The following is a 19,344-nucleotide window of genomic DNA, read 5'->3' on the forward strand; positions in this document are numbered from 1 at the left end:
GCAGGATTTTCAATCTTACAGTTCAGCAGCAGAGGTTCTGAGGGAGTTTTGACATGGAAGTCTCTCAGAAGTGGGGAGCTTAAACACATAACCTCCAGAAAGGGCTCTGCTCTTCTGGGACCTGTGGTTGGTGGACGCTTCTGTGGAGAGACCTGCTTAGGAGACCTGGAGGGTCCGAGGTATCTTGTTTCAGGATAAAATACTGTCCAGTTTATCAAGGTCTTTGCTTCAAATAAAACTTCTAAAACTGTGTAGCATAGACCCTAAAGCAGGCTGCTGCAGTGCTGAGGCTCTGGAACATGATGTGTTACAGTATTTGATCAACCCAGATCTGTACAAGTCTCATAGTCCCAGTAAAGAAAGGCATCTAGGCATCCTTCAGTTCTAGAACATTCTGCTCTGAGATTCTGTAGAGGTTCACTAGAACAGGGCCTTGCCTTTCACAGAGTTAATAAAAAAACCCAGCAGAATCCAAGGTTAAAACTTTGGGGCATTTTCCTCTAGTCTTATTTTGCCAAATATCTGAAATGTTTTCTCCAAATGTCTTTGCCTTTGGATGATTCTTTGGAAGCACCAGTTTCTAACCCAGAGGTTTATGCTGCTTCAATTCTGTCCAATTACCTTTAAAAGTAACAGAGTTCTATACTGTCAGTCTTACTGCGCTTAGGAACAGAGTATTGGCATCTCATAAAAAAGCACAGATGCACAAAGGGTGAAAGAAGGAAAAGAGTGTTATGTTCTGTTGTAGGCTTATTCCAAAGAAGAGAAAGACTTTGAGTCTACAGGCAGAAACTTGCTTGGCAGATTAGATCCACCAGACCTGCTATTCACTGCACCAAATTTGAGTGGTCATGACATAGCATTAATTGATAACAAATAGCAATTCAAGTTCTATGGACAGAGGGAAAAGGGGGAAATGTCTTCTGAAGGGAAGGTTTGCCCATTTCTCCTGATGCAAGCTAATAACTACCCTTTGGACCCTGAAAATATAGTCCCCATTCTGCTCATTTAAACTTCAGCATAAATACTGCCTTTTCTTTGCATTCCTATGTGTGGGAACCATTGAGTTCATTTTACTAATAAATCAGAATATTTTTCAACAAACCAGACCATTTAAAAATAAATGAAATGGAAACGTATTTGTTGGAGTTATTTAAATCTCAGATTTCTGATGCTTCTTGTCCACGTAGCCTGATTTCGAAAGATATTTCCTAATTAACTAGTCAAAGATAATTTCAGTCTGTAGCCACATTCATATTAGTCCCAGTCTATGTACCTGTGAATCCATCTGACACTGCCTATACTGATCTAATTATTGAAGGCTATTAACGTATGATTTGGTTTTCTAGATTGCCCAGGTTACAAGTGTCAGGTAACTAAATCTAGAGTTAACCACTCATTTAGGAGTGATTTGTAGGAATTTTCATGAGCGCTCTCACTTTTTCCTTCCTTTCAAAAGGATGTCACTTTTTGCATATTTTTATCTCTTTTCTCCTGTCAGTTCTGCTTCAGTTTTTTAAAAAATGACTTAAGTTTTATTTAGACTGAATGGATTTTTATATCATTTATGAATTTTTCTCTTCCTAGAAAGTATTTTTCTATAATTAAAAGTATCGTATGCACAGTATGCACAGTATGCACATTTCTATTTAATAATTAGTCTCGCTGTTTTGTTGTAAGTATAGCTTTGCAGTCATTATAGTATCTGTAAAGTGTATGTGTGTGAGTGAAGCATTTTCCTGACTCTTTTTCTTACAGGCCCATGAGGCAACTCTTGAGGCTAGGGCCAGCCCAGAGCTGAGTGATCGCATGCAGCAGCTGGAGCGGGAGGTAACGAGGTACCGGGAAGAGTCAAGTAAGGCTCAAGCTGAAGTGGATCGTCTTCTGGAAATCTTGAAGGAGATGGAAAATGAGAAGAATGATAAGGATAAGAAAATTGCAGAACTGGAGAGGTAAGGATGATATAAAGTTACTGAAGTTACAAAAGTTCTTCCTGAAGTTAGAGATGGCATATTGCATTTTTCTCATCTTAGGAACCTCAGAATGTCTATTTTGGGAAAGTTTGGTGTTTTTCTGCTTCAGAATTTAGTTTTAGTTGAATGTAAGCATGAAAGTGTGTTACTGTCTGCTTTCTCTACCAGGTGAAAAGCAGAGCTCACATAGATAGAACTTGAAGGTTAGAGCTGTAAGGGGAATGGAGGTGGTAGGAGAAACTGCCAACACTAATGTGTTCGGACAACAGTTTGTTGTTTTTGTCTAGTAAATATCTCAGGTATGGTTATCCCAAAAAAATCAAACATCAGATTTCAAGAACTTTTGATACATGTTACTCAGGTTCTTCTGATAAATAGCACTGACATTCTCTGTAGTGGTATAGACATAGGTAAACTTTGTCTAATGAGAAGCTGAAGGAATAGGTTTGCTTTTCTCCAAACCAATTGTGATTCTGTTTTCCATCTTTTTGTTGGATCCAGGGTGTTTGGCTATTTTTCTAGACTTCAGTGTCCCAGACAAGACAAGAATGGCTGTCTCTAACAATCCCACATTTATATCACAATCTAAAATTACTGATCTTAGGAAAGACCTGAAATAGATTCTGTAATCTGATACTTCACTGTGGTCAAATAAGGAGTTTCTAAGCACAAGTATCTGGTTTTTTGTTTGTTTGTTTAGTGTTCGTGATAAAGAATCATTTAGAAAAGTAAAAGAGAATAATTTAATTATTCCCATTTGCCTTGTGCTTGTATAGGCTTTCTCATTTTTCTATTCTGTTGCTGCTTGACTACTCTGCATTTAGTGTCAGAGATGAGGGGAACTGAGTTGAGGATATTTCAGATTCTTTATTATAGCAGTGGTGATCATTCACTGACTTAACTGCAAACTCCTCTGAATTATTTTAAAAGTTATTTTCTAAGTTGTGGTTACAGAAAATCCACCCTTAGACATCTGATTTTGTTTTCACTGTGTTCAGAGAAAGAATAATCAAAGAGGTCTGGACACATCTTTTATTTTCAGCAGCATCTGCTGCACTTCTTCATTTTTCTTTCTGAATCATCTGCAAGAAAATCTCAATGATAAATCCTTCAGAAAAAAAATATTCTCTGAATTTGATGACTAACTTCATAGAAATAGCTTGAGCTGTGATGAAACTACTGTACTGAATGGCTTTACTCGTCTGTGCCTTTTGGTAGAATGAATTATTGTTTTCTTGAAAGTGACAGAGCAGTTCAACTTGTCAGCTAGATTTCTTCTCTTCTAGAGGCTGTAAGCAGCATCCTTTTAGTTTTGAGTTGTTATTTTGTTTAAACAAACTTCTCTACACCTGTGGTATAAGCCAAGTGAATATGAATATACTGGCCTCTCTTGCAATCTTACTTTTTTTCTGAGTAGTGCAACTTTAATCACATACCAAACATCGTGTACTCAGTAGATCATTTGGACAATAGATTGATAGAGAAGATGCATTGGATATAGACTTGAGGAAAGCTAAATAGTGTCTCCAAGTCTTATTTTTCTGAAGGATTTTGTAAGCCTTTACAAATACTCATCTCAAATGTGGAGTTCATCATCATATTAGGACAAAGCAACTAAGAGGTCAAACCAGCAAGCTTCTAATAAAATAAAGACATCCCTAATGCCCTATGAAGAGATCACTGTCTAGGAAAAGCAAGTTAATATTAATCATTCATGAGAATGGAATGGCAGGAATGTTCTTGTTCACATTTTGAATGTGTGTTAATTTTTAAAGTTACATTAGCATTCAGAAATTCCAGTTGAGATTGGGGCTTGCAGTGTTTAACTCTGAATAAACACATATAAATGGCCTATAGTAAAAACCGACAGTGTTTCCTATAGTCTACGATGATAAAAAAAAATGAAGAGAAATGAAGATGGACCTTTTTCTCATTTACGGATAAAAATCACTGGCACCCAACCTTCAAAAAGTTAGGAACTTTTTCTTTGAAAAGATGAAATTCTGAAGATCGTCAAAGCAATCATTGATTTTTCCATATTGCAGTGGTAATTTCTTTCTGTTTATCAGTTATAGGCCAAATTTTACATACATCAATGACAGCGTAAACTGGAAATTGATTCCTAACAACTTGATGGAATACTTTTACTATTCAGTTCTACCCATTCCTTCTAACCAATTGATCTTTGCTCTTATTAAAAAAGTAGCACAAGTGTCTATCTTTTTTTAGCTCATTTTCCTTTCTGCCAGTACTGAGATAGAATAGAATATTAATTTTGCTTCTAGTAATTCAGATAGGTCTTTCATCTGTGTCAAAGAGGAGACTACGTTTGTTACTGTGTGATTTATTGCAGTCAAGTAGATAAAAAAATAAAAGCATCTGAGAATACTCATGTTCTTTAATCAATAGAAGAGGGAATGGAAAATGTTCTCAGATCTAGAGACCTAAAGTGAATAGCTTGGCAAAATAACAATACCTGATATTATTTGTCAGGTAGAACTGCAGTGTGATCTTAATGCCAGACAAATGATTCAAGATTTCAGATACTTCAGAATGATTTCTCATTTTCTCAATAATTACTGAAATTTCTACTCTTCCACAGTTCTCTTCAGCTGCTCCCACACACCACTGTTTTCAGAAAGTTTACTTTCACCTTCTCGATTTTCACTCAAAGCAGAAGTTTCAATATGCCTGTTAAATCAATAGGTTGGTCCGGGTTTTATTTATCTTACTTGTTTATAAAGCATTCTTTCATGCCAACCGGATCCATCCAGGCCTGTTCTATAGCTGCAGTCTTGGTTTCTTGAAAATACAGATAACATTGCCTTGTAAGAACTCTTCCTAATGTGTGGTTTATACATACTAAGCTAGAAATCATCTTGACTTCTGATACTTCTACAGCTATTCAAACTCTTCCATGTGAAAAAGATCCTAAACCTAAATGCTTGTGGAAACATCTGTCAGGAAGCTAAAATTAATGTAGTTGTGTCTGTTAGGGACTGTTACTTTACCATGTAAAGTAAAATAAGAAATTAGTCACATTCAGAGACAAACTGTACTAACAAAAATGAGATTTTTCAAATGAGAGTGTTTCTCTTTGTGCTATTTATGTGTGACAATTAGAATAGGATGTTAAGAGAAATAGTAGCATGCTTTTGTTCATGGAAGAGAAGTAATGAGTCACCTATTAGAAAGGTGTGTACATTGAAACAGAAGGAGGAAAGATAGGAATAAAGGAAGATGAGAAGGAAAGCAGAAAACCAGTTGTAAACCTTTTCAATCTGCCTTTAGTTTAGATTAAAGAGAGAGAGAAAGAGAAATGCCTTCCTCGTTTGCTGTGTAGTGGGTGGGAGACATTGTTTTTCAGCTGTGAGTGGGAGGAAAGATTTCCAAAAATAATGTATGAAATTTGGTGCATGCTGTGCAAAAGTTTGAAAAATATTCTTGAGTCAACATCATATTTAGAGCACGAGTTCATTCATTTATATTCTCTGTGGTCAGGATTTGACTTTTTTTTATGGGGAGGTGGGCCATAAATTCCCTTTTCTTCTGTGGGTGAACAGTCCTAAAAGTTTTGGTTTTGTCCCAGTTGTGGTGGTGTAAAGGTTTTGTAGCTTGTCTGGTTATTCGCTTTCTTTCTAATTAACTGTTTGCTTTTTTATTGCCATTCCATAGTCTCCCGTTTCTCTGTAACTTTTCATTTTGTGTCCTTTTTTTTTTTTTCCTTCCTCACTTTTTCTTTCCGTTCACACCGTCACGTCGTGGTTCCATGAGTTGTTTTGTTTTGTCCGTGCGGGGTTTTTCTTTTGACTATGCCTTTTCTCAGAAAGCACGCCTCCCGCAAATTGCACCCTCCCTACCAGGTGTCGGTCCCCACACCGCAACACGTAGGGGGGTTTGTGTGGGACTTCCTGGGAAAGTGAGTGCTCTGTAAGGCTACTGTTTGTACAGGGTGGAATGTCACTGCTGGCTGCTGCTGCTGCTGTCTGGGGCTGCTGCAATTATGCTTTTTTTTTCTTCTTAGATTAAACAGGAACTAGTTATGTCAAGTACAAGCTCTAACAGTCTCTGTGTTCAAGTCCTGCCGTGGTGGTTATGACCACAGACCGAAGCAGGGCTGCTGCTCTTATCCCTGATTTAAATTCGGCAGAAGCTGGTGCTTTTCAGTCTGCTATGTTTTGTCTATGGTTCGAATCTCTGTTATCAGTTCTGCCAACTGAAACTCAAGTGCTCTAAAACATGCCATTGATAGAGGTCAGTATTGCCTCATTCTTGGGTTTTGTTGCAACTGCTATCCTGAAGAGAGAGGGAAAAAAAAGAGGGAGAAATAAAAAAAACTGCTCTAATCATTTGGGATACGAGCATCACAGCCTTTAGATGTGTAATTTACACACGTGTATTTGCGTGTGTATACAGTTCTACAACTAAGAATTGGCTGAATGTACTTGAGAGATAACAGTAAACACGTATGTTTGTGTTGTTTCGGAAATGAGCATTGAGGGAGTATATATGAAAGTCCTTATGTCAGTTACAGACTTCAGATTGTTTTTAATTTGGCATTCTTGCTGTATTGGATAAGTACTCCGTGTATGCACATAGGGCTCTACCATTTTTGTCCTGAAGGAAATTATTTGACTGAAGATTAAAGTGCCTAGCTCTGGTATTTCAGCAGTCCTGTTAATGACGGCTGGAGATGTTGACTTCTAAGGGGCAGATTTTTGTAAGTTTTTCTAGAAAGAATTAAAGGATGCCCTATTCAAGGGGAAACCTTCTAACTTTTGATGTGTAGCTGCCAAAGGGTATTCCTCATCTTGTTTATTTTTACTCAACAGAGAATAAAATGTTTAAAAATTTAGGATGATCCAGAAGATACGATGAAAAATGTGAACAGTAGAAGGAAGTATCTTTATCTATATGACAGCAAAGTGTAGGAGTTTGTGGAAGGTAGAGAGGGAAGAAGTTAGCTTCATGTTACATCAACTCTGTGGTTTTCTAGACTTGTACCAAGGAAACTATACTATCAAGTTGTGCAATAAGCTCACCTCAAGTCAACAATTTGAAGTTGGAATGCAATTTTCAAATCAATGCTCATATCTTGTAGTAATTCTCCTTGCTTTTCAAGCTGGATGTGTGCAATTTTAAAGAATTTTAAAAGCAAATTAGTAAGTAAGAAACACACCAGGGCACTTAAGTAATTTCAAATGAAAAAGATGTCAAACTGAAGAACAAAAAGGTATTTAGGAAGTCATATTCATCACAGTTAACTTTAAACTTGAGAGATTATGTGACTATAATTCTATATTACGACATGGGAAAACTCAGTGCAAGTCCTTCAAAAATAACGATTTTTGATTCAGGCTAAGAAAACTGTGATAATTAAATATCACTTTAAAATATTATAATCCATTTGGTACCTTAAATTGTAAAAGCGAATTGAGCATTCTTATATTGTAATTGCATACTACGAATTTAAGACAGAATTTTCTGTTGTTTATATTTTTAGATGCATGTATATGCAGCTAGATTTTTTTTTTCCTCAATTTTTTCACTCTTACTCCACCTCCTTCAAAATACAAATACTTTTAGCTGTTTCTCTTCTGAAAAACCCTGGATTAAGTGGATTTTAAGATCCCAAGTTTAACCACTTAAAATGTAGGACATTTCAATTTGAGTATTGCCATATAATGTTACTTCACGTCTTTGGTGTGCATCAGACTAAAGTGATACAGTCTTTAATAACACAAACACATTTTTTCCCCCTGGAATGCTGCTCTTCGTGTGTGAAGTACATAGCTGAAAATGTCCCTCCAAAAAACAGGATGAGGTTGACACCTGTCATGGGAAATTTCAGCAGTGTCTGTTAATATTTGGCAAGCAACTGAGAACAAGTTCTTGTAATGGAAAGAAGTGGTTAAGCAAATAAATCGTCTCACTCCATCAGGGAGCACACAAATCTTGTGAATGTAAAGATTCATATCATTTCCATGTTTGGAAATGAAGAAGTCATTTCTTTTTAGTCTTGTTTTGTCTTCATACAAAAAGAACATTAGATCTGAAGTCTCATGTGGAGTTTCACTGGGGGAAAAAAAGTAATTCCTTTTATGTCATCCTAATGCTCTAAATATATAAGAATATAAGTCATAGGCACTTTTACTCATAGGTACTTAACTTCAGACATTTGAAAGTATTCTGTTTTTCTGAAGGCAATTGTCTGCTTTCTGAAAGTCAACCTTTGTTAAGGTGCCTGAAGATCAATGCTGAAACTCTCTAATCACTTTTGAAACCTACTTCTAAGAAAAGGCAAGTGACACACTGCCAGTAACTGCAAATCCATCTGTAGAGAGAGTCAGATAAAAAGACCATCAAAATGATTTTATGGGGACTCCTCAAGCCATCCTCACATTTTTTCATGTAGCAGATATTCTGTTCTCCATTTGTTCTTTATTTAGTTGTCCTTTATTTTCCATGCAGTTTTAGGAGAAACTGAAACCTTGTGTTATGGCAGAAACAGTTTTTTTATTAAACATGATCACAGAACCCTGAATAGTTTAGCTTTTGGCATGTGATGGTCAGGACTGGTGCAAGCTGTGGCTGAATGACATTGCTGAAGTACCCCATCACTTAGCCTCCTAGGTACTTGACCCAGTGTTACCCAATGCTATGGTTAAGTAGCCAGGAGTGACACTTTTCAGCAGAGTGATTTGTTTCCGTAGAACTCATTACAGACCATATCCTCTGTTACATTCAGCAGTGGACTGAATTATCTGCTTTATCTGCTCTTCCAATACTAAGGATCTTATCATGAATCCTTCAAGAAGGACACTGCATTAGATCATAGAAGGTTGATCATAAGGTTGGAAAGACCAGTAAGGTCATCTAGTCCAACCTTCAGCCCATGCCTGTGTTTGCTCTGGACCACGTCATTCAGTGCGACATCTACCCTCTCCTTGAACACCTCCAGGGATGGTGACTCAGCCACCTCCCTGGGCAGCCCATTTCAAAACCTCACCACTCTTTCTGAGAATAAATTGTTTCTAATATCCAAGCTGAACCTCCACAGTGCAGCTTGAGGTCATTATCTCTCATCATATTGCTAGCTACATGGGAAAGGAGGCCAACCCCTACCTCGCCACAACCTCCTTTTCAGGTCACTATAGTGAGCGATAAGGTCTCCCCCGAGATGCTCTTCTCCAGACTGAACAATCCCAGCTCCCTCAGCCGCTCCCTCAGCCACTCCCTGTAAGATGCCCACTCCAGACCCTTCACAGCTCTGTTTCCCTTCTACGGCCACACTTGAGTTCTTCAGTGTAACGTGGGGCCCAAAACTGAACAGTTCTTCAGGTGTGTCCCCACCAGTGCTGAGTACAGAGTTACAATCACCTTTCTGCTCCTGCTGGCTGCACTATTTCTGATCCAAGCCAGGATGCTGTTGGCCTACTTGGCCACCTGGGCACACTGCTGGCTCATGTTTAGCCAGCTGTCAACTAGCACCCCCAGATTCTTTTCCTCATACAGCTTTCCATCCACGCTGCCCCATCCTGTAGCATTACATGGAGTTGTTGTGACCAAAGTGCAGGACTCAGAACTCGGTCTTGTTAAAACTCACACAGTTGAACTTAAGAGAAATACTTACGAGTAGTGAGAAGCACCCGTTGTGAGCTGGCTTCTTTTTTACAGCTTTCCTGTAGCATTAAAGTTCTGTTTGCTTTTATCATTGTGTCATGACAGTTATCAAGCATTCCCTCTCCTGCCCAAAGCTGTAATGAATATATGAGTTGTCATCTAATGATTTATACTCTGCCTGCATTAAACCAACGATGGGTCTAATTTAGCAAATATCTCCTGACACAACTGCTAGATCAGTGGAGTGTAAGAACTGTGATATAAGTAAAATAAATACAAAATCAAAGGAGAGAAGACTTATGGAAATAATGACCCTTATTTGCATATCAGGGTTTAATTTCTTACCTAACTTGGCTCTACCTCTTTAAAAACTGCCTTGCATTGTTTCAGTCAAGATCTTTAAGCAACATGGGGGGTACCCATACTCACAATACTATTATGTCAAGAGGGGAAAAAAGTAAGAAATCTTTTTTGTTACAATAGAAGTGTTAGATCCTAACGTTGTCTTGGAGTACAGTAAGAACAAAAAGGACATCACCACTATGTCAGTGAGATAATATTAGTGTCCTGTTAGATCACATTTGTGCTCTCGAACCCAGACACAAACCTTCTCTCTGTCTCATCCCAATTCACCTAAGTATCTGCTGAAAAGAAGTGATAAGACCAGCCATCATTCTTCTCTACAAAGGAAAGCTTTCAGAAGTGGTGAAACGTAAATGGCTTTTCTATTTCCAAACCAACACTAGGAAAGTCAGGTGTATATTCTTTGCTGTCAGACTATTTTGAAGGAAAAACAAAATAGTAATCACTCACTGCCAAGCAAATGGAATTCAAAGATTGACTGGAAATCATGACATTAATGTCTTCCCAAGGGTTTGTGAGATTAATGTAGCAGTTCTCTCTATAATATACAAGCACGAGGAAAAAATATAGCTGGAATAATCAACAGCTTTTCAAATATATATATTAATTTAAATACTGAAGTATTCACGCCTCACCACCTTCTGGTCTGCACCTAGAGATAAGATTTTAATTGGCTATACTGTTAGAATTAATCAGGTAGCATCTTAAAGGAAAATGGTTTTCCCCATAACTACCATTAGATGTTACAGCTCTGTTGTCTCCCTTTGTGGTGGTTGCATCAGAGTACTCAGTTAATGGGGCTGGGCAGAAGAGCTGCTGCTGGATCTTGTAAGGAATGCTGCGAGTGTGTGTTCCTGCTTGGAGAGAAATAGTGCCAACTGAAAGTGTTACTTTGCTGTGTCATGAACGTGGCCTACTCTGCCTCGGGTCCTGCTTGCTTGGGCTGCTTCCGTGGGGCAGGCACCTGCTATGCTGATCAATTTCACTGATTCGGCCCCTGCTTGGGGGATGCTGCATCTGGTCTGCAGCAGATCACCCTTCACTTTCCCAATAGATTGCTGGCATATGCAGCTGTCTGCATCATTTTGAGTGACAGCGCCCATCCAGATTTTTTCTAGTTGTGCTTTCAAATGCAACTGTCATATTCCTCATTTCTGTTGGGACGCATATTGCGATTCTCCTAAAATCCCAAATTTCATGTTTTGGGCCTTTATAAAAGAGCATGAAAAAGGGACTAGTGGTTGGACAAAGGGGAATTTTTTTTTCTCAGAAACAATTTATTCCATAGCAAAATGAAGATGTAGCAGTAATTATTCTCCATCAAATCCTGTGCAGCTGGCTAAATAATATACCTTTACAATAGAGAAGGTTGCATGTGACCTCAGCACAGCTTTTTACATGCTGGTTTGCCTTCATCTTATGCCAACAAGACTTTACCTTTTAATGCCAGTTGAAGGAACAGTATGGTTCATTGAAATACTGTAGAGCTATCCTGAATTTTATCCTGTACCTTTTTTCCACTGATATTTTGAAGAAACAATATGGTAATATCATCACAATGTAAAAAAGGATCCCTGAAACACAATGTAAGGGTTTTTAAACTTTCATAATCTGGATTCAATAACAGCTATAGAAAGAGACAATGAAACCTTTTTTTCCTTCCCTCTTTAGTCCCACGTGTAGCCAAGCCATTTTATTCTCATTTTTGTTCCTTTTTGTTGAGTTTACTTGAGCAGCCATAATTCTGCAACTCAGCTTAAAGAGCATAATCTTGGATTTCCGTCAGAATTGTTACAGTTATACCGTGTTCTATATGAATTGACTGAGGCTTTTGGAACAGAATGGCTTACTTCAAGATCAAACATCGAGTATGTGGCATTTGGCAGTTTGCAAGTCTCATCTTTCCTGAAATCTCCCAATAGCACAGCCTTTTCAACCAACGACCCTGGGAGAACCTGATTTGAGAATATGAATTTAAAAGCCAAAGAAATGTATCTTTACAACAGCTTATTTGTTATAGACTAACAATACGCTTTTCTGCTCTACCTCGCTTTGAAACTGCTGCCTGTACAAATTCAATGCGCTGCATTACTGTTTGTTAAATTTATGCCAGAGGTAAGAGCTTTAAATCTCCTTTATGTGGTTCCTTAATAACAAGAGTAGTAAGGTATATAGCAGTTAGACTGCATTATCAAAGTATTTTTTCTAGATAATGACCTATCTTTAGGCCTCTATAGGACATAATCTTGCCATGGATGTAGTACAACATGTGTTGTAGGAGATGAATTGAAATTTTGAGCAACAGGACATTTGCTTTTCCTTATGTAGACTGAAAATGAATAAAATTTGGAAAAAAAAAAAAAATTGCATAAAAAACAGAAAAGACCTGTATGGCTCTTTATTGAGCTACGTTGCTGTTATCAGTGAAATTGACAGCAGATGCTATCAAATGATATTGAAAATATATGAAAAGATGCAATAATGAACCTATGGGACCTCATGCTGTACAGGGAACTCCAGCATTTTGCTTTGGTCCGTCCTGCTATTGAACAATGTTGGAGAGAACTGTCAAAGATATGTCTGTTTGGTCATTATTGTTTTTAGATTGCACCATATGTGAGAGAGTTAAAACTGAGCACTGTAGGAATAAGAGGCAGATGTGGGGGTTTTATGTTCTTGCTTTTGCTTTTGGAAAGGCAACTCAAATGTCAAAATTAAGAAAGATGAATTCTTAGCATTGACGAGTCTTCAGGACTTGAAGATTTTTATTGTTGTGATTTCTGTTCCTTTTTGACACATTTAGGTCATCAGCAGTAAAAATGAAAGAAGTGTGTTTTGCTCGTTGAGAGAAAATAATCCCCTATAAGCAGATGGCATTAAGGAACAGCATAGCGCTCACTTCAGATAGTCAGCCTGCACGTTTTTGAGAAGTTAGCTAGAATGCTGGATTAAGAAACCTGCTAGTGATCTTGACACACAGAGTTTTCTATAGTTGGTTTATTCTCCTTTTCCAAGAACTGCTCTATCTAGAGACTATTTCCTCTACAGAAGTTGCCTCTAAGTAAAATGGTGTAATCTAAGTGTCCTTTTATCTTTTTTTCCTCTTTTTTTCCTCTTTTTTTTTTTTTTTTTTTTTTTTTTTTTTAAATTATGTGTCTATAAGACATGCTTCTCTTTGTGTTTGTGAAAGATTGTGTGTTCTGTGTGTCATTACCTGATATAGATCTGCTTGTTTGGTCCTGTATTCTTGAACTGCCTGATCTCTGGACACTGTTTTCACAAACTCTAACTCTTTTTCTTTCGCATCTCTTTCCTGGATTTGCTGCTTCCTTCAGTCTCACGTCAAGGTCAGTATTCATTTTAATAAGGGTGTTTATCGTGGTGATGTCTATTAAGCTAATGCTGAGGTCTCACAGACGATTGCACATCAAATTGCATGATCCACAAAGTAAAGGATCAGAGATTTGGTCAAGTCTGTGTAGGAGCATGGGTGGGAATGAAATGTGTTTAGAAGAAATCTGTACTTAAAGGAAGAATTTGTAAAAAATCTTTTTGTAAGAATAAATCAATGTTGTTGTGCACTGTGAAGAATGGGGGGAAAAGGCAAGATGATTTAAATATCTTTGTCTGAGGTTTCAAGAAGGAAAACTTGAACTTCAGCCTTATTCTCTCATATATGTTGTCAAGTGCAAAACTGGCTGCCTTAAAATACTAGTCACCCTAGTTTCTTAATTGCTGAATTTTTTCATTGTGTCTGTGTCCGAAACCGTGTGTTGATGTTGTAGAAGCTAACAAGAGATGATATGTTTTGGAATCTTGTAGCCATGGCTTAATTGTTTACTTTGTCTTTTCAAAGCAGTTGTGGAAGGTAGACTCAGAATTTCAGTAGAGAAATAGCTAGAAATGGACTTCTATGACACATGTAATCTAACAAGTCGAAGTGCATGATCTAACAGCCCTCAGTTACCTAAAAACACTTGGAAAACATTGTGAACTCTTGTCTTTGCTGATAAAGTCAGTTTGGTAGCAAGCATCCGTGACTTTTGAGGAAATGATTATAATTGTTTCAGGCAGTGCCTTTACCCAGAAAGCTTCTGTTTTAATGACTAAAGTTCTGAGTTATTGACCAACATCCGGTTTTTCTATTCCTGATCAACACTGTGAAAAATGTGGTGGTCAATGGAATCCCACGATGGCGTGATGCTGCTGACGCCTTTAAATTGTGTTGGTGTTCTGACCTTGGCTTGGCACAGACATTATGCCTGTGGCCTTGGCTGTATGTTTTCCTTCCTCCCACAGACTGGAAAAAGATTGGAAGTTAATCATGCTGTCCATCAATACCTTCTGTATTCAGTGTGTTGTTCTTGCATACTTGTAACTTCTGATGAAAGGAGGACTGTCCTTGAATGACCGTCTTCTTGCAGTTCCCCAGGAACAGGACTGCCAGGAAGCCTTTTTGCCCTGTGAGCATTCTCATCTGAAATACTTAGAATGTTTTTTGTTGTTGTTTTGGATGGGGTTTTTTTGTTTGTTTGTTTTTTGCCTTAGTGCTATTTATATTGGGTAGTCTGTTTTTGCTGGTTGCCACCATGTATGAAGTTCGATATCCTTTGTTTGGCTGTTGAAGGCCTAAATGTTATGAAATCCATCTGTTGGAGGTATTTCAGCTTCAACCCATATGGCTTTTATCAATCAATATCTGCACCTATGCTGGAATGTGTGCCTCTGGTGGCGCAGTGGTATAAGGTGCTGCTTGCAACACCAGAGGCCCGGGGTTCAAATCCCCCTGTGGCGCAAGTGGTACAAGTGCTGCTCTGCTACACAGAAAGGCTCGAATCCTGGGAGTTGGACTCGATGATCTCTAAGGTCCCTTCCAACTCGCACAATACTGTGATACTGTGAATTCATAATAAACAAGAGAGGGGTCTGGCTTTAGGGTGCTGTTTGGGGGATTTATTTTATTATTATTATTTTTTTAATGAATAAATAGCTATTCCATAAAGTTTTGTTCTGCTTTGGAAGCTACAACTTTATTTCTCTGTTAATGGTGTTACAGCAGTTAGTTTTTTCAGACATCAAAGCAAGTGCAACTTCCCGAAAAAGAACTGAGTATATGCAAAATCACATTAGGTATGTCTGTCTTGTAGAAACAGGAAAATACTTCAAATGTTATCTGCTCTCATTAGCAACAGCTATGCTTACCGTAATCAGTGCAAAACCTTTGAATTTTCTGATCTGACTAATAAGTTTCCATCATCTCTATCCTGTTGGTAAACTCAATGAACCAGAACATGAAAATGCAATCTACATCACTTTTGTGTTGTGGCACGTACTAACTGTTTACAAGTCTGAAAGCCTAAAGTGGCTACTGTAATGGTTCAGAATAAATCAAATAGACTTGAAAGGTGGGATGAAATCACTTTTCCATACAGATTTTTTTCTAAGCCATCTCTGTTGATGGAAGTTTTACATAGAGAACTATCTAATGCTGAGTTCCAGAGAGTAATAAAACCAGTACCACTACTCTGATGTCATTTGCTTCATCAGTGAAAAAATTAGAGAAATGCCATGAAGGCATAGTCTACAATTCTTTTAAGCAGTTCTGATGTATACATGTCACGAACGTTGAGATGTTATTACTATAAAATAGAAAAATTTATCAAAGATATCCTGAAGTTTTCTGGACTCTTTGTTATTCCAAAGAAAATTTGAAGCAATAGGAAGTAATAAAAAAATACTGTAAGCCTTGTTTCCACACAGCAAAGTGGCTTGGTGATTCAATGAGTAAAGGCTGGTGGCATCAATCCAGATAAAAGTCCATGTAAAATAAAATGCCAGAAAACAACTTGAGAATATAACAGCCTCATAAAGTCAAAGTAAAAACAGAACACTAAATCTGGGGAAACTGTCTCATTCCTTTTTCCAGAGTCCCAAATTTCTGCTACACATCTAATGACCAGGGAAATATTTAAAACACGGTGTCCTTCTGTAAGAAAAATGATAGATAATATTTCTTAGAAAGTTAAGCATCTTTAGAAAATTCAGTATACTATTAAGTAGCAACAGTAGGATGGTTCTACTCGGAAAACAGAAATCAGGGGATGGAGCTGAACCTGCTGGCTAGGTAAGGCTTTCTGTTCTTTGTTTCTATTTTATTTGGTATTTAAGTGCATACTTGTGTAGATGATAGGATCAGACACGGGCAGTGTCAGCCATCTTTCTTGTAATAAACTTGTGCTTCTACTCCATGTGGACCTCAGGAAACATATTTTTTCTGTACAAGTGATGGAGCCTGGGCACAGGTTGCCCAGTGAGTTTGTGGTGTCTCCTCCTTGGAGGTGTTCAAAAACCAGTGGACAACCTGCTTGAGCAGGGGCTGGTCCAGACTGACCCACTGGGCCCTCCTAACCACTCTAAAGTTCCATATTAATTGCAATAAATAAGAAAATAAATAAATGTGGTGTGGTAAGTTACAGGCATATAGTTGAATTATTGTCTATGGCACTATGGATTTTTCATTGCTATGAAAATAACCTTCAGTATACTGTGCCATGCACTGTATCTCTAAGAAGCTGTGTTTCTGAGTACTGAGAAAGTGCCTGGACCAATTTCAGTGCAAGTGTGGCTGGCTCTCTAATTTCATACCTTCGGGGGACTCACTTTAGCCTTCCTTTTACCAGCATGCTGATCATTTACCACCTCAGGAAGTGATAAAAATGTCGAATATGTGAGTCAGCAGTGGTTAGTTCTGGGCAGTGGAGCCAGATACGTTGGTTTCAAAAGAGTTTCCATTTATATGTCCTTCATCTCTAAAAAGTAATGTCCTCTAATAATTGTTTTCTACTTAATGTTTTTCCCTTTAATTTTACTTAAATTTAAAAAAAAAAAGGTTCTATGGGATTCTTTACATTTAAAAAAGCACTTTTTTCTTGTAGGAGTTATCCATTCCTTGTGAATGAGGAAAAGAAGTAAAACATCTGTAAGATGATAGTGGGAAACAAAAGATTGAAGAAGTCAGACTTCTTGGTTGTTAAGGCTGGATAGCAATAAGTAGAGCACAAACACCGTGTTTTTTGTTAAAATAGGTCACTGGCAAATTCTTTAGGATTTGCTTTAGGAATAGAGATTTCTTTATCCATTTGAAGTGGAATCTGTAGCTTTTCTGTCAAAGGTCGTTTTTTCTTGCCTTGTTTCACTGCATCTTAACAAAGCAGTTATTCACAGCTGTACATCATCTCAGAATTCTCATTTTCCCTCAGTCTTGTATGATCTGATTTCTTTCCTGCTACCTGCTGAAAATAACTTGACTGATGAGCTGTTTCTCTTTTTATGTTATTGCTCTATTTTCAGTACACATAATCGCAAAGCATACAGCTTTCCTGTGGGAATTAGAATGGAGAGGCACATGGGGGGCTGTTTATATGTCAGCAGTACACTGTGAATTCGGAGTTCTGAATCCCTCACAGCTTTCCTTTTCTGGATATAAGTGAAAGCAAAGCATCTTACCATGCTGTTTGGAAAATCAAAACAAAACATTACATAGAACACATTTTATTAAATGTCTTTATGTTAATTACAAAGTTAATAAGTTATCTAGCATGTCATCAGAAAATTATCTGAAATTATCATTCAAACTTAATGCAGCGTTAAACATTTTGACTAACCCGTATGTGTCACATCACATTTAGTCAAATGAATAAAATCTGAACGTTATTTTTCTTCTTTAATGGCTAACTTCTATGCAAAATGTACCCCTCAAACGGCTAGACTTTTAGTTCTGTCAAAACTCTAAAAGCCAGATAGGGTATGGACAGATAGTGAATTTGTGGTTTGAATGAACCTTGGTATAAGTGTTTTCCTAACTGTCTACCAAAATATAACTTCTTGTTCTGATAATTTTACTGATAATGACTGCTTTCAGATTTCCTATCTCCTTGAGCTTAGTGGCAGAGTCTGCAGGAGTGAAACATTACCCACAGAAGTGTAAGAGCAAGTTATAGACTATTTAAGCAAATTAGGAATATGCAGGTTGATGGAATCAGATCAGATATGTACAAGATTGTTGAGGGAGCCAGCTGATGTCATTGCAAGGACTTTTTCTATCATCTTCAAAAGCTCATGGCTGTCAGGGAACATTCCTGATGACTGGCAAACATCATGCCCACTTTTAAGAAGGATGAGATAGAGAGTCCAAGGAATTCTTTGGAGCAGATCCTCCTGAAGGCCATGTTCATGCATCTGAAGAACAAGAAGCTGATAGGGAACAACCACTACCATGCAAGGTGACCTCCTTGCCTTAGATGAGAGCCATTGGAACTGGTGTGTTTTAGATGTGACTTAATACTTTGCTTTTTGACAAAGAACATTTCTTACTATTGCTGTTTGCTTTCAGTCGTGAATGACCAACATGCCCCCGTCTCTTAGGTAACTCAGCATGCTCAGTGCAAAGCAAAGGGCTTTTTACATGGAATGTTATTATGTTATCAATTCCTTTACAGCACAGAACAGCTTTGGTGAAAATTGGGATGGAGTTTGATGGTAGTTTTGGGATGACAGTCGGTTTTCAGCAATTCATTTCTAGAGTCATCCTTTCAAACATTTCATAATGAAGTTGATCACTTGAAGTGCCCTATCTCCTTCTCTAAAAACCAAGAGTGAGAGAACATTATAAATCTGAGGTGTAAAACAGTCTGTATAGATAGACCAGAAGTGCCTAATTTAGTCCTAGAAAATTACAGCTGCCAACAGTTGGCAGTTGCCAAGCCATTGGTGCCAGCCTTGACAGAAGATTGCAGAAGGCCCCAAACCAATGTAAAACTCATGTGAGGCCACTTTCCTTTTAGTTCCTATACTCCTTTGTTGCTCAACTCCCTCCTAGTGTGGCATGTGAACTTGTGACTTCCCAATGCCATTCATTTACTGTAGATCACCAGATGGTAGCTCTAAAAAACATATGTTGTCTTCCTTAGCTTCCACATCATTGCAGCTTGGTCTTTATCAATCCCACTGGCACTAACAGCGCTGACAGTGTCACATAAAGAGCTGAGTAATCAGCTAAGAAATAGTTTTAGTACTATTTCCTTGTAACAATATATATGTAAAAAACATAAAAACAAACATTTCTTCATTATTTGTGATGTCAGTGTTTTAAAGTATTGATATCCTTTTAGTTAGAATAAGATGTATTTTTCCTTCAGCATCACTTGCTGTTTGTTCCCTTGCACTTTGCACTTTGCCCGGATCTTTTTTTTTCACTTTTTCATCATTACTTCAGAATGAATAGTGCTAAGGCAAAACATAGGCTTCACTAAAAATCAGTTTCACTTCAAATCCATAGCAAAACCATACTACTACTATTCCTCAGTCTCTTTATGCACACTTATCA

General features: G+C 37.7%; 1 protein-coding gene across 13 annotated transcripts in view; it reads left to right on the top strand.

Moving 5' to 3' along the window:
* ERC1 (ELKS/RAB6-interacting/CAST family member 1) overlaps positions 1-19,344 on the top strand; it is a 281,305-nt gene that overhangs the window by 116,664 nt on the left and 145,297 nt on the right. For 9 of the 13 annotated variants that reach the window (XR_011902606.1, XR_011902608.1, XR_011902605.1 and 6 more), the window contains 2 exons: positions 1,759-1,952; positions 13,295-13,306. Coding sequence is in view for 8 of the 13 variants with exons in the window: in XM_072326455.1 (XP_072182556.1) it covers positions 1,759-1,952; positions 13,295-13,306 (206 nt within the window). In the remaining 5 variants the exon portion in view is untranslated. The remainder of the gene's footprint in view (positions 1-1,758; positions 1,953-13,294; positions 13,307-19,344) is intronic. The other 4 variants (XR_011902609.1, XM_072326494.1, XM_072326511.1 and 1 more) reach the window with 1 other exon arrangement.

Source organism: Excalfactoria chinensis, chromosome 1 (assembly GCF_039878825.1).
Source record: "Excalfactoria chinensis isolate bCotChi1 chromosome 1, bCotChi1.hap2, whole genome shotgun sequence".
NCBI lineage: Eukaryota > Metazoa > Chordata > Aves > Galliformes > Phasianidae > Excalfactoria > Excalfactoria chinensis.